The 16,547-nt window shown below is 34.6% G+C and overlaps 1 protein-coding gene across 8 annotated transcripts in view; it reads left to right on the top strand.

Moving 5' to 3' along the window:
- ZNF280D (zinc finger protein 280D) overlaps positions 1 to 16,547 on the top strand; it is a 122,669-nt gene that overhangs the window by 64,508 nt on the left and 41,614 nt on the right. For all 8 annotated transcript variants that reach the window (XR_010839803.1, XM_059056222.2, XM_059056218.2 and 5 more), the window contains 4 exons: positions 1,192 to 1,326; positions 3,146 to 3,453; positions 3,925 to 4,065; positions 11,646 to 11,708. Coding sequence is in view for 7 of the 8 variants with exons in the window: in XM_059056222.2 (XP_058912205.1) it covers positions 1,192 to 1,326; positions 3,146 to 3,453; positions 3,925 to 4,065; positions 11,646 to 11,708 (647 nt within the window). In the remaining variant the exon portion in view is untranslated. The remainder of the gene's footprint in view (positions 1 to 1,191; positions 1,327 to 3,145; positions 3,454 to 3,924; positions 4,066 to 11,645; positions 11,709 to 16,547) is intronic.

Below are 16,547 nucleotides of genomic sequence, written 5' to 3' on the forward strand. Positions count from 1 at the left end.
TTCTAAAACAGTCTTAAGATGCATCTAAAATACAATACAAACATAATATATTTATATATTGCTTTGAACTTTGTAAAGAACTTTTATTTATGAAATGCCTGCTGTGTGCCAGTACTGTGCTAGGTACTTCCCAGTGTATTATCTGTTCTAATTTTATAAATGACTGATTGTATTTAAAAGGAAATAGTGATGTATCTGGAAGATCGTAGCTTTAGAGAAAACATTCTTTTGTATTTATATGTTGTTTCAGTTTATATATATGTTTGCATATACATATATAATTTTTAAATTAATGAGAGCATAAATATCAATATTATAGTTGATATTGTGTAGTAGAAAGAACACTGGATTAGGTGTCTGGCAATTGTCACTGAATAGCTATGGGAAAGTGATTTGGATTTTTCTTGGGTCCCATCTGTGGAATAATAACAGGATTAAGTTTGAGGAGGGACTTAGTCAAGGGGTCTCAGCCAGTAAGTAGATTGGGAATAGTTGTTTTTCTTTATGCTTCCATATCCACACTGTCCAATGTTGTAACCACTAGCCATATGTGGCTATTTAAACTTAAATTAATTAAAATTAAATAAAATTTAAAATTTGTTTACTCAGTTGCACTTGGCACATTTCAGGTGCTCATTAACCACATATGTCTAGTTGCTACTGTATTGGGCAGTGCAGCTCTAGAACATTTTGATCATTGAAGAAAGTTTTATTAGACAACACTGCTTTATACAACCCTTGCTATAACAACTTTCTTTGAAATCTGTGGTTGGCTATTTGAATTTATTTTTCCAACTTGTCAACCAACTAGAAATAGCAAAAATTAAAAAGAATTTACTATTTTATAGGATAAAAATGTAGTATAGTTCATTTTCACAGTATCATATGTCTAAGTACTTTAAAATTATAATTAAAAGAGCTTTCATAGCACTATTGAGAGAACTTTCATTAGAATCTTTTGATGCAACTTTCATGTTCAATGTCTGGATAGTAACAGACATTTTTGAAACCTAAATACTAATGCAAAGAATGTTTTAAAAATAAAATAATATTGTGCTATTATATATGATAAGAGATGTAAAATACTAGTTTTAAAATTAGTATCATTAAAATTAAATCAGAGCAGTTTCAGGACACAATATTTGTGGTTGTAGAAATTATTTTTCTTCACTTTTTCTGTTTTCTAAACAGAAAAAAGGAATACATCGTTGTACAAAATGCAGACTACAGTTTTTAACATGCAAAGAGAAAATGGATCACAAGACTCAGCATCATCGGACATTTATAAAACCTAAACAACTAGAAGGATTGCCTCCAGGAACAAAAGTGAGTTCAAATATGTGGTAGTTTAACATTTTGTATGATAATAAACATTAACTCCTGCCTGGTTTTATTTATTGAATATAATATTTTTAAAATGATTTCTGATTTAATTAAGACTTTAATTTTAGGTTTTACCATTCCTATATTTAGGAATAAAACTTCTAACCATTACTTTTTGGTCAGTAGTGTGTGCAACTCTAGAGTGGTATTCCTTTGTAAAAAGTATAGCTAGATTAACTGTTCCAGGGGCAATGGTTATGTCAATGTTACATAGGCTATTTTGGAGCTATTCCAGTTGGCAGTGTATATGTCATTTTTATCTGTTAAACTGTAAGATGCTTGAGATCAGGAATCATGTTTTATTTATCTTTGTGTCCTCAGCATCTGGTATAGTGCCTTGAATGCTGTAGGTTCTCAGATGTTTATTGAAATTGTTATTACTGAGTCTGCTCTCAGAGAAGCAAGTTCTGCTGCTGGATAGCATTATGTTTTAAGTGAGCAAACACATGTCTGACTGCATACTGATGATTGTAATTTACTTTTCCCTTTTTGCCTTATATACCTCTGTTTTCTCTGACTTCTTTATACACAGTCAGCTCTTGAATATTTGCTCCAGTGGAGGGAAACAGAGGCATGGATAATCCAAAGTGAAATAATCCCCAAAACATTTATATTTGGCTTTGGGTTCTTACCTTTGAATGTGGGTATGTCTGTTATTTGAATTAACTAAAACAATATAAAGCCATGCTCTGAAGACCTAGAGCAAGAGAAGCTATCCAGCATCCTTCCCTGCAATCCATTCATTCCATGCTGGGACTAGACATGCAGAACACTAATGTAAGCAGTGCAGTCCTCTCTCATATTTTCCCTTAATAATAATAATAATAATAATGATACTAAATGTTTTTATAGCAACTTAGAATTCGGCTTTTGTTATGTTTATTCACATATTATTTAAACTATATAGTAAGCCAGTGAGGTAGATGAGGGAAGTATTGTCCCTTATTATAGATAAAGAAGCTTAGGATGTTACAGATTCAAGGTCACATGGCTAGAAAGGAGTGGTATTAGCTTTAACCTCACGTCTTTTGATTCCTAGTCCAGTGCCTTTGTATGATACTAAAGCACATGTTTTTCATGGTACTTCCTCATAGGCTGTTCCTCAAATACATGGGGGGGGTGTATAGTCAAATGATTAATGAGAAAGTTGGAGCAGTTGTGTTTTTCATTGTCAACCAGCAAATATAATTTCTTAATATCAAATGTTAAGTCTTGTATTAGCTTCCTTTAAGGAAATTCTAAGTATTATTAAACTCGCCATGCAGTATAGTGAATTGATATAACCCCTCACATAACCTTTGTAAACATAAATCCTGCCCAATGAGCCTCTGGAAAGAAGTCACATTTGCTGTAGATCTGTTTGTTTCATAGTTGTCGAAGGGTAACACAGTCCTTTCTAGGCTTTGAGATTTAAATTTTGACCTCTGTGTTTGTGAATTTTTAGTTATATCAGAGCATAGAAATAGCTATGGAATGTGCTCTTTTAATATTCATATAATTTGCTTTAACTCCTAATTATCCATTAATAACTCTTAACATATAACTGATATCAGTATAAAAATGTAAGATTACAAATGAGTAAATATCAAGTTTAATTTCATTTAATTGATATGAACATTTAGAATAAATGGAAGACTTACCAGTTATAGTTTATACTTGCCCTTTCCAAGAACTTGATGTTTAACTTTTCGTTATGCAGTGATATTTTAACAGTAATGCAGTGATTAATTTTCTAAAGCAAATATTGTCTTCATTTTTGTAGGTTACTATTCGAGCTTCAGTTGGCCCTCTTCAATCAGGATCTTCAACTACACCTACCATTAGTGCAAGCACTTCTACCCTTCAGCTCTCACCTCCAAGGACTAAAAATATAACTGCTAAAAATCCCACAAAATCTAACACAAGTAAACCTAATATAACTAAATCCATTGCAAATAAACCTAATGCAAGTAAGCCTAATGGAAGTAAATCTAAATACAAATCAAAAATATCTAATATGCAAAAGAAACAAAGCACATTGGCTAGTAGCAATAAAAAAAGTAAAGTCAATACAGCACTGAGGAATTTAAGGTAATCTTTATTCTTGATACACAATACTAATTTAATCTTAAGTATAAAAACTTTATTTAATATAAATTTACCCTATTACACAGCTCTCTTGTACATTTATACACTGTCACTTAAGGCCAAGCAAATAATAAAAAATATTTTTACAACAGTTGAACAGTACATGAATTACTGTTTTTCTTTAATATTCATTTATTACACTGGTGTTTTATGTTGTGCTTATATCTTGTGATGTTTGAATTGGTTAATTTAACCAATTGATTAATCCCTTTATTCCAGTAAGAAACATTAGCTGATATAGATTTTTTTATACTTATTCTAGCTGCTGTTCCAGAGCAGATTTTTCAAATAATTCTGTGTTTGAAGATGTTAATTTAAACACCTTAGCTTTAATTAACAGAAAATTAATAAGGCGGTCCCTTATTATTTTTATTTTAAAATATATTTTTATCATTTTCTTTATATCTCTATAAGGTGTCGTCGGGGAGTTCACAAGTGCATTGAGTGTTGTTCTGAAATAAAAGATTTTGCAAACCATTTTCCTACATATGTCCACTGTAGTTTTTGCAGATACAACACTAGCTGTAGCAAAGCCTATGTGAATCATATGATGAGGTAAGATGAGTTAAACATCTATAATTACCAATTAAAATTACAGTTCAGCAAGTTTGTTTTTGAAAACAGTTATCCTATTAGAAGTCAGTTTTTCTTTTCTAAGAAAACTTCTATTTTTTGGCATAGTAATTCATGAAGTTCCTGGAAACTTGAATTTTAAGAACAGTTAGACTAATGAAATTAGGATAGGTTTGTTAGGGAAAATAGTTTTTCTATGGGAATTTTTTTTCCTATAGAACTTTCAAACATGGTTACTTCCAAAGACAGAAAAGTAAATGTTTTAAGTCTATTTATGAAACAAATACATGTAATCTCATGAGTGTTATTCTCTTCAAAGCAGTCACTTTGAGAGATTCCAGGGTTTTCAGTGATGTTAGAAACTTCATTGAGTCTTTTTCTCTCTCTCTCTTTTTCTCTGTAATCCATCTGTCTGTCCATCCATCCATCAAGCCATATCTCCTTGCATTCATTCAGTGAAATGAGAGACTATTTCAGTCATGATGCCATTGTTGGAATTATTTTTCTTTAATTCATTCAACTTAGATAATTTGAGTATTCTATGCAGAGAAAGCCTTCATAGCCTATGTTATCTTCATTTGTATCTCATTAGTTGGGGCATCCTTCAGGATGGATTTTTATTTTTAAAAAAATAGTCAAAAATTGGGACTTCCCTGGCAGTCCAGTGGTTAAGACTCTGGGCTTCCAGTGCAGGGAGCGTGGGTTCCATCCCTGGTCAGGGAACTAAGATCCCACATGCCACGTGGTGTGGAAAAAAAAAAAGAAAGAAAAAAATAGTAACGACAGATTATGAGAATAAAACATTTAAAAAATAAATAAAATTTTTAAAAAGTCAAAAGTTGTTCAGATATAATCCAGTTAGGTTGATTTTTCAAAGTGAGGTTCCATTTTTTCAAAAGTTAGAATTAGAATATGATTAATAAAAGTGATTTTCTTATAGATCACAACATGACCTCTGTGTTACTTTCTGATCATTATCAGGTACTCCTTTCAAGGGCTCTCCCACATTTCTTGACGGCTCCAGAACCTCCCTCACAGTTTTTTAACCACCTTGATGACTAGCCTGACATTATGATAACTTGACTTCTTTAGTGCCAGTGCTTTACATCACCTTTAAACTTGTTGTACCCCCTTTCTTACCACAGTACTATTTTAATCTTGTCATATATACTGTTCATTTATTTTGAATTCCCATTTCCCAATGACTTTCTGGGCTTTGAGTTCTTTTTCCAGTCCAGCAGCACCTATCTAACTATAGTCATCCTAACCCTCAGGGTCATCTGGTTTGATTGCTGCTTTGTTTTTGTTCTAGAATCCTTTACACATTTAGTCCTGCTCACCTGGCATAAAGGCCAAAGACTTGACCATCTTTTTCTTCTGAACTTTATGCTCAGTTCTAGATGCCCAAACAATGCTTGATTCAATCAACTCTGACTCATGATCTTTAACTTGAATTGGGTCCTATCTTTTTATTTTAAAATATTTCTTTATTCTTACCTACAGTATCTGATTAAACATTTTTTTGGTACTCTAAAGATTTTATTTTGGCTTCTCTTAGTTATTAACATGGCCTACAAATACTCAGTTGGAGGTCATCCTTTTAATTAATCTTTTCGCCTCAAATTTTTTTCCTGTTACATTTATCCAGGCATTAATCTCAGAAATCAAACATGTTCTGCTTCTCCAAAGTTAACCCTGCCCCTTATCTCCTCTAATTCTTCCACAACTTCATTCAGTTAATTTGCAACTTCATCTTCTATCTACCAGGTTCCTTCTGCTTACAAATTATTTCAGGTATTTTTTTTAAGATGAGAGAGACTTGTCCTTACTGCCTACTTTCCTTATCTCTTGTCTTCTTATTACCATGAACATTTGTAAAAAGTATTTGTTACTAGCATATTCGTGATTCATTTCTTTACCTTTTAATTTGAGTATCATCCTCACCTACCAACTAACACTGCCCCTTTAAAGATTATCTGTCAAGTACTGATCCCCATATTGATTCACTTTTTTTCACTCTTACTACTCTATGACTTCTTCTTTTTTTTTTTTTTTTTTTGTGATATGCGGGCCTCTCACTGTTGTGGCCTCTCCCGTTGCGAAGCACAGGCTCCAGACGCGCAGGCTCAGCGGCCATGGCTCACGGGCCCAGCCGCTCCGCGGCATGTGGGATCTTCCCGGACCGGGGCACGAACCCATGTCCCCTGCATCGGCAGGCGGATTCTCAACCACTGCGCCACCAGGGAAGCCCTCTATGACTTCTTTAGAGTCATTGTTGTCACTCACTTTTGAAACTGTTCTCCTCAGCTTGTGTTTAACCGTTACCACGATTTTTCTTCTTCCTTTTTGCCTCCACCTATTCATTGACATTTCTTCCTTCACCTCTTCTTGCCTCCTTACATTTCCTTTCTTCATAATGTAACCACTGTCACTTTTACCTTTCAACTTTGAATCTTCCAGTTTCATTCCTTAGTTTTCCTGAGATCTAACTCTGTATTTCTAATTATGTTGTGTTTTGTTTTGTTTTTTACCTGTGACTCATTGGCATCTAAAAAGAACCTAAATAAACCAAACATTATCATCTTTACAGAATTCACTTTACTACCATCCAAATACTCTTTCAGGGCATCATTTTTGTGAAGGTGGAATACCAGCTGGAAAAAAATTCACTGTTTCAAGTATCTTAAACTTGTGAAGTTCTCTTGATCTGCCACTGTGCATCATGGCTTCCTGAGACAACACCTTCTGCATCCTGCCTCTCTGCCTCCCACCTACTACAGTGGACTACACCTATAATCCATTTCCTCTAAACCAGGCCCCGGCCATCCTTTCCCAAGTGTACTTATGTGTAGAATGTCTCTTGTTCTTTGACAAATGTATGGCTCCCCAAATGCGGCCTTAATTCTGTCCTTAGTTTATAGGGGAGCAAATTGGAAAATATTTTGTGTTTTCCTAAGCCAAGGGTCATTCTACTCTTCCCTCTCCCATTTATCATAGGCTTCTCATTTGTCCTATAAAACCTCCAAATCCATTCTATTCTAAAATATTCCCAATTAGCCCAACTCCCTTCTACCCTTATCCCAATTCCCAGTGAGCCCCGACCCTGCACTTTATTGTCAGGACACACAATCTTACTCATGGTTATCGCCTCATGTGGAACTGAAAGCTTCCATTGCCACTCTTATGGTTTGGTAGATCACTTTTCCTTTTTCTCTACTTCATATGTACCCTTGCCTCACTCACTGCCTTAGATATCCCATTGAATGGCCCAACCACTACTTCTTCCCAGTGTGAATTCTTGTTACAGCCTTGAGTTTTATATGTACAGAAACTTCATTTTCTCCAGAGGATAAGTCCCTTCAGTCCCTGTCCTATACTACCTCTGTACTCTCAGTTCTTTTCCCCTCCAGTCTCAGACTGCTCTTCTCCAGAATAAACTTTCTTCCATACTCATTTTTGACAGTGGCTTTTCCTTATTCTTTGTTAGTCCCTGGAATGCCCCTGTCCTTCCTTTCACTTTACCTCCTTTGAAGTGTCTGATCACCACAACCACTCACAGGGATCATTCCTCGCTTTGAGTTGTGTGCCATTCATCTGTTCTGCCTTTTGTTATGTTTGTTTGTATCTGTATTATCTCCTTGAGAAGAAGGGGCTCTTTGTATTTACCATGTCACCTAGCACATTACAAACAGCAAGTGAGAATCATTATTTTAATTATAAAAGAAAGCCTCTAAATAAAGTCTCAAAAGAGGATATTTAAAAATCTTATGCAGTTGGAGCATTTTTAGAATAAGACTCTTACAAAGAATAGTATCATTAAACATACAATTTTTAAGTGATTTTTTTTAAAAAGTAGCATTATTTGGGTTTGGTTGTTTAAATTATTGCACCCTGTTTGCTTATAGCTTTCAGGTAGCAGTAGAAATCACCTGAAAAAATGCAAATGCATTACTGTGTAATATTGCTATTATTTTTCAACATTATGTATAAGAAAGAAGGCTTTTTTTCTCTACGTGTAATAGAATTAAGGTAACAGCCATAAGTACCTAATATCTCTTTTTCTAGAAGAGCTTACTGTTTGCTAAGAAGTGTGGTAAGCTGGTGGTGAAGAATCTGACAAATCTGGATTTGAAACCAAGCTTCACCATTTATTTATTACATGTGTGACTTTGGGCAAATTACTTAACTGATTCCCATTTTCCTTTTCTTAAAGGGAAAGTTACAGTGATTATTAGAGGAAATCTACTTAAAGTGCTTAATAAAATGATTTGCACTTAGGAGATATTCAAGTAATTATAGGTATTATTTCTAAATTGTCATTATTCGATATCGTAAAGTCCTTGCCTTTAATTTTCACCATTTAGTAGGAGAGATATATTTACCTAGCTTAATGTGATAAACAAATGACTGTGAGAGCCCAGAGAAGGTAAGGATGAATTCTTTAAACAAGAAATGAGAAGGTATTGTATAAATGACATTTCATTTAGGCTTTGAAGGATGATTTAAAAATTTTCCAAGGAAAAAGAAAGCTGGTATAACAATTTGTTCCTATATAATAATAAGACAGATTACTGAATGAATTTTTATAGGATATGCTTTAGTTCATTATATTTTTTATATAGATTTATTGGCACTAAATAATAGTCATTAGAAGAACAGTTAAGATTATTGTAATGGCATCATAAATGGTCTTCTGTCCACAACCCACCCCTTTGGCCCTTTTCCATTTCTTCCTTTCTTTTTTACTAATATCTGGTCAGGATATTTTTGGCCTAAAATCCTTTACCTTCCTAATATTAATAGGGTGAAGTTCAGATTTTCTGGAGAATGTAAGACCTTTTAATGTCTAATTCCTAACTACTTTCCCAAGAGCCTTCAACTTATTTTCTTTGCTTTGCCTGGAGTAAGTCAGTACAGTACCTTCCTAACTGTAATGTACTACTAATTGTTAGCTGACTTCTCCATTTACCTGCAGCTTTCCCTCATGCAACCACAAAACTGTGTGTGTGTCACTGTTGATGTTTATCCTGTGATAATGAATATGTATTCACTTGTTTAGCAAATGTTTATTAGGCATTTATTCTGTACCAGATGCTTTTTGACTACCTTCCCCCCCAAACCCTGGACCACGAACTCTAAGGCAGACAACCTGCTTTATTGTATCATCAACCTCTAGTCTGGTGTCTTAATAGTAGACATACTGTCAATATTGTTGCATACTTTTTTTTTTTTTTTTTTTTTGTGATACGCGGGCCTCTCACTGCCGTGGCCTCTCCCGTCGTGGAGCACAGGCTCCGGACGCACAGGCTCAGCGGCCATGGCTCACGGGCCCAGCCGCTCCGCGGCACGTGGGATCCTCCCGGACCTGGGCACGAACCCGCATCCCCTGCATTGGCAGATGGACTCTCAACCACTGCGCCACCAGGGAAGCCCTGTTGCATACTTTCGTATTTTTTCAGAGGTAAACTTTTTACTTATATCAAAGCAAGATGGCCAAAAGGAGTTTTTTTTTGCCTCTAGTCTTATTGAGGTAAAATTTATATACAATAAAATGCATCTATTTTTAGAGAATAGCTTTTAGAGAATAGCTTTTTAGAGAATAGATTTTAATGTTATGTTTTACTGTATCGTAATAAAAATCTTAACCTTTTTTTCCCTTTCTTAGATTATTTCCCTATTGTTATCAACTTTACACAGGTCTAATAGGAAGAAGAATGGTAGTTTTTATTTCCCTCTTTATTGGTGAGCTACAGATCCACTTTTCCATTCCTATAATACAAAACTAGAAGAATGGAATTTGTGTAATAAATATAAATAAAATGACAGTATAAGTCTTTTTTTATAGGTAGGGAACTCTAAAACTGGATTCAGACAACTAAAATTTTAAAAGTACCAACATTTTAATAAGGTACAAGTTAAAGACAGAAATGGAAGCCATCAAAAGACCCTAAAACGTAATTTTTTCCTCTCCTCTTACCAAATAAAGAAACTGAAACAGTCTGTTGAGAAGGAAGAAGGAGTTTTTTAAAGTTACTTTTAAATCTCATTTAAAAAAATAATTTACTTGGTTCACATTATTTGGGAATCAGATAAAATCTGGGACACACTCTGAGGAAATACAGTTATGTGCACAAACTTTTGCATATAATTTCAGTGGTTCCCAACCTCTTGATGGTTTCTTCCTAAAAAAAACCGTTCAGTTATTTTTGTCATGTTATGCTGAATTTATAAACTCATTAGTAGTAGTTATCCCCAGATTAAAGAAACAACTATTGGAAATTTTCTGAGAATGTTCTCTGGGGATTATAACTGGTCAGAGTATTTCTTTTCCCATACACACATGCTCTGCTGGTGATGGTTGTCTTGTATCTGAGACTTAGAATTGACTTCGTGTGTTGGCTACTTTAGGTCTATCATTGCAAGCTCCTGCGCCTCAAACTTTAGCTTGCATAAGAATTACTGAAAAAGCTCATTAAAACAGATTCCTGGGGCTTCCCTGGTGGTGCAGTGGTTGAGAGTCCGCCTGCCGATGCAGGGGACACGGGTTCATGCCCCGGTCCGGGAGGATCCCACATGCCGCAGAGTGGCTCGGCCTGTGAGCCATGGCCGCTGAGCCTGCGCGTCCAGAGCCTGTGCTCCGCAACTGGAGAGGCCTTAATAGTGAGAGGCCACAATAGTGAGAGGCCCGCATACCGCAAAAAAACAAAAAAAACCGATTCCTGGGCCCCACTGCCAGAGCTTAATTCAGTAGCTATGTGGGGATGGCACAAGACTGCATTTCTAAATGAGCTCCCAGATGAAGCTGATGTTACTAGTCTATGACTCCACTTTTATCTGTGCTAAGTAGTACTGTGCTAAGCCGATCCTGGTTTTCTAGTATAGGAAAGCTTTCCTTATCAGATTTAAAAGGGTATGTAAAAACTATCGTCATTGGCTACAAAGCTTGGTTAGGGGTTTTCTGTTCTGTGCTTAGGGGAAGCATTGTTTTAGCTCAAGAGTTCTGCTTTAATTTGTTTTTTTTTTTAAAAAAAACCCTCTACTAGTAATTGCAAAGAATTCTAAATGTTTTATTTTACAAATGGTAAACAGTGGCATTTAGCTCAACTACTGTTTACTTCCAGGATAATTTGGAATCTACTCCCCTTCCTCAACACAAACATGTTGGAAAAGGATTTTTAAAATGATTCTTATTGGTAACCACTCATAGCAAAAATGTTATTAGCAAAACTTTTAAATTGTTTTCAGCTCTTAACAGTTTAAGAAAATAATTTGATGTGCTTTACTTTTTTAAACTCTTGAGTATTTCCTTTTTTTATGTGAGGGTGAGGTGCTAATCATATAAGAATATGCTTAGTGAAATACATTTCACTAGAAAATAAATAGATAAGTTGGAATGTAAGCTAAAATGCTGAATGAAACAGGGATGATGAACATTATATTATTATTTATATCATAATATTTTATTCAAAACTAGAGATTTAAGTATAGACTTGATATATAGCTATAAAGTAATATGACTTACTGTATAGTAAAATTAATAAAATCTGTTTTGTCTCTCCCAGCTTTCATAGTAATCGTCCAAGTAAAAGGTTTTGTATCTTTAAGAAGTATTCAGAAGATCTCAGGTAACTAGTTGATCTTTTAAATTTTTTTCTATTGAAAAATTATATGACTTAAATCTTTTGTATATAACTTTTTTATTGAGATACAGTTCATATACCATGCAATTCACACATTTAAATTGTACAATTAATAGTTTTTGGTATATTCACAGAATTGTACAGTTACCACAGTTAATTTTAGTACATTTTTATCACTTTAAAAAGGCACTCTGTACCCGTTAGTGGTTATCTCCATTTCCTTCCAATTCCTTTCATCCCTAAACAACCACTAATCTACTTTCTGTCTATTTAGATTTGCCTATTCTGAACATTTCATGTAAATGGTATGATAAAATATGTGATCCTTTGTGATTTGTGTCTTCCATTTAGCATAATGTTTTCAAGATTCATCCATATTGTAGCATATATCAGTGCTTCTTTTTCTTATTGCTGAATAATATTCCATTGTATGTATACATGATAGTTTGTTTATCCATTTAGGTTATTTTAACTTTGAATCTGTTGTGAATATTGCTGTTGTGAACATTTGTGTACTCATTTTTGTTTGGACATGCCTTTTCATTTTTCTTTAGTATATATCTAGGATTAGAATTGCTAAGTTGTATGGTAACCCTATGTCAAGCCTTTGAGGAACTGCCAGAGTGTTTTACAAAGTACCTGATTAGTCTATATTCTCTCGCTGAATTTGTTTCAGGAGTGACCAATGGTGTCAAGATGAAGTCTTCATGTATTTGCACAGTAAAATGAGAACAAAAATAGGGCTGTCCAACAATATTTGAAGTTAAAAAAAGATACCTAAAATATGTAGTAAAGTGACTAACACTTTTTCAGTTTTGAAGTAAATTTCTTAAACTACTGGAATTCTTGAAATTAGTATGTAATCTGTATAATTCTTTTTCTTTTTCAAATTAAGAGAAGTGTACAACTTGCTTACTGTGCAGAAAGAACTGTTGATGAATATTTCTGAAGACATTGAGAATTTGGTTTTACCACACACTTATCTCAGAATTCACTGAGCACCATGTTTTTCATATTCTTCTGAATTCTTTAGACCCCACTGCTCTTTATTTTTTGCTCATGTCACCTTTGCGACCTGAAATATCAATATCTTTGCTGCACCAAGCTAATCTATACAGATAAGGTTAACCAATACTTGTTTTGATATTTTGGGTTAGTGGAAAAGATGGAAGAGGGGATGATGTTATGTCTCAGGACCTTTGTATTTATTATTCTCTGTGACTAGTAGTTTGCTCTTTCCCAGATTTTTGTATGATTAGCTCCTTTGTCTCCTTTGGGTCTTTATTCTGATGAGTGAGCCTTTCCTTGACCACTTGATTTAAAATTATATCCTTTCTCCTGTGCTTTACCCCAGTGCTGTTTATCTCCTTTTTATGCTTCATTTTTCTGTGGATCATCTTTTATCATCTCATTCACTGTATACTTTGTTTATTTTCTGTGTCCTCTCACTAGACTGTGTGTGGGTTGGATTTTTCTCTATGCCAGGCATTGATAGTGATCAGGCACCCAGTAAATATTTGTTGAATAAATTAATGTATGTATTGAAAAATGACTTATGTGGACAATAGGTCCCATCTATGATGTTGGACCAGTAGCTCACAGGGAGAGAAAAATTGGTTCAGTTTTAAAAATAGGGCTTCCCTGGTGGCGCAGTGGTTGAGAATCCGCCTGCCGATGCAGGGGACACGGGTTTGTGCCCCGGTCTGGGAAGATCCCACATGCCGCGGAGCGGCTGGGCCCGTGAGCCATGGCCGCTGAGCCTGCGTGTCCAGAGCCTGTGCTCCGCAACGGGAGAGGCCACAACAGTGAGGCCCGCATACCACAAAAGAAAAAAAAAAAAAAATATATATATATATATATTAGTACTAATTTTAAAACATTTACTGAATTCAAGGAAATAGATTAAGCTATATTAGAGGTTGCCTATACTGAAAATTTAGATTCAGTTATATTAGAAGTTTCCTATACTGAAAATTTTTATAAGAATGAAGAGTTTTATTGCATTCAAAAGATGAGTTTTTTTATTTTCACCTCACTGTTGTTAAGCTCAGTTGTGTGTTTGGTTTTTAAATGAATCATATGATTTTAAAGCTCTGGGATGTTTTTCTCTCAACTTGAATAAGTCTCAGATTGAAAATTTGCCTATCTCTGTGAATGGAACATAGAAACTTATAATTGTATAGAACAATAATTTTTGTAATTATTCTTTTATTGGAATGGAATATTTGTTCTTCAGCTATTTACTATGTATCTATTAGGTCTATAATGTAGCAGATCCTGTAAAGATAATAGAACCAGCCTTTAGAGAATGTACATTTTATTGGGTGGGAGATAAGAGGTGAATGTAAATAACCACAATAAAGCAAGAGGGATTTTAATAAGTGCAATGTTGGTTGTTTGTTTTTCAAAGGGGAGCGAGATTACTTTACTTGGAATGATCTACATAGGTGTTAGTTTACTTGGTTTTAAAGGATGAGTATTGTTTATACTGATAGAAGAGATACAGGGGCATTTGAGTTGGAATAGCATGAATAGAGGTGCAGAAATGAAAAAGTAGAAGGCGTACAGAGGGGGAATGGTAGTAGTAAATGAACAGAGCATTGAAGTTATAGTAATAATATTGAAATCGGGGGGCAATAGTTTTGAGCTTAGAGCCAGATTGTAAAAGCGTTGAAAATAAGGCTAAGGAGTTCGGACTTATTTTGGAGGGTGCTGGACAACCTTTGATGTTTTATATAGAATTGAGTGAAACTGAAGGAAGCTTGAATTTCTTCTCACCTTTAACAATAGGGTGAGTTATAGATGCATGAATCCTATTGATTAGGACTTTTGTGGTAGTTATGAATAATCTAGTAAGGACTTGGGTTAGAATGGTGAGATAGCATTATATCATCTTTAAGAAACTGGGCTCTGGAATGAAAGCGCTTGATTTCAAACCTGGTCTTGATCTTTACCAGCTCTGTGTCCTTGGTAAATTACTAAGCTAACTCCATCCTCTATTAAAAAGGTGATAAATTATAGCATCTACCTTTTATGGGTTGTTTAGATTTAGATGAGATGGTATATCTAAAATTGTTAGACTAGCACAGAATAAGTACTCAATAAATTGTTGATATAAAATGCTTGACATACTGACTGTTTAAGGAAGAAGAGACAGAGATAACTATAGGTTGAGCTTTATTTTCAGAGGAAATGGCATCATAAGAAAGGCCAGTCAGGATAAGTTAATTTGGGAAGGAAGAACATGATTTTAGTTTTATGAAGGTCAGTTTTTTATGTGCCAGTATGACATCTAGGGGAAAATATACAGCAGACTGTTAGTCTAGAGCTTTAGGGGAGAAGTCAATCTAAGGTATGTTATTTGTTTGTATTTGTATATTGGTAAAACATTTAAAATTTTAACGTATGTGATGAACTTCAGAAATATATTTATGCTTTGTTAATAAACTGATAATAACAATGATCACATTACATGATCTATTTTTTTTCCACCTAAGCAAAAATAATTTATTAGCAGGATTCCAAAGACCCTCATGGACCCCTAGAAGGAAGAGATACAACCAGAACATACAAGGGAAACAGAAAGCCATCAGTTATACGACTTCTTTCTAATCTGACCTGCTGAAACAGGATGATTTTGTCTCTGTTATTTTCTCTGGACATGGGTTCCATTCTCCTTTCTCTGTGTAGACCAGCTTTCTCTATTGATGACCCAAACATAGTATTCCTAGCCTCCCACATTTTCCCAGATTAAGAAATGTGATTATATATCCCAATTACAAATCCCTGTTCAGAGAAGGCTTGAGTTAGACATTCCATCCCTGGTCCAATTAACTATGTCGAGTGGAATAGGCATTTAGCTACTTACCATTGAGACTACTTTTAGTGTCTGTTGAGGGCAGTTTGTTAATAGAAAAAGACTGTAATTATTAAATTTAAGTATTTAAATCTTAACTTTCCTTAAGCTTAAAAATATTCCATTTAGAAATCTAGTATATTTAATAATAACTTTCGAGACTTCCCTGGTGGTGCAGTGGTTAAGAATCTGCCTGCCAAGGCAGGGGACACAGGTTCGAGCCCTGGTCCGGGAAGATCCCACATGCCGTGGGGCAACTAAGCCCGTGCGCCACAACTACTGAGCCTGAGCTCTAGAGACTGCGAGCCACAACTGTTGAGCCCGTGCACCTAGAGCCAGTGCTCCACACAGGAGAAGCCACCGCAATGAGAAGCCCACGCGCTGCAAGGAAGAGTAACCCCCACTCACCACAACTAGAGAAAGCACACGTGCAGCAACGAAGACCCGACGCAGCCATAAATAAATAAATAAATAGATTTATTTTTAAAAATCACTTTCAAGCCGGCCTTTAAATAATGTTTGATAAAGTTCATTTAAGCTGAACAGACTGGAATTTTTTAAAGTCTCATTTACACTTCAATTACCTTTAAACAATGTAGCATCATTTATATGTTTAATATATTTGATTTTCTTTTAAACAGCTCTTCATATGCTTGACCCACAAGCTCCCAAGTGCTTAACTCTAATAAACATAATAAATTAAACATAGTGGCTTTCTAAGTTCTCTGAAACATTCGCATATTTTTGCAGGCTTAATATTTTAAAATAAAACTCAAAGCTAAAAGTTTAAACACATTTTAAATTAGAGTCTTAAGACCAATTTTATATACTATAATACGCCAGTTATGTTTAAATACTTCAAATAGCAAATGCTGCACAGTTTGATCCAATAAGCATAAAAACTATTCGTGAATTCAAAAAACATGTATTGATGACTATGGGAATTGCTTTCTAACCTTTTTGAAAAT

This window comes from Kogia breviceps, chromosome 3, assembly GCF_026419965.1.
Source record: "Kogia breviceps isolate mKogBre1 chromosome 3, mKogBre1 haplotype 1, whole genome shotgun sequence".
NCBI classification, from domain to species: Eukaryota; Metazoa; Chordata; class Mammalia; order Artiodactyla; family Physeteridae; genus Kogia; species Kogia breviceps.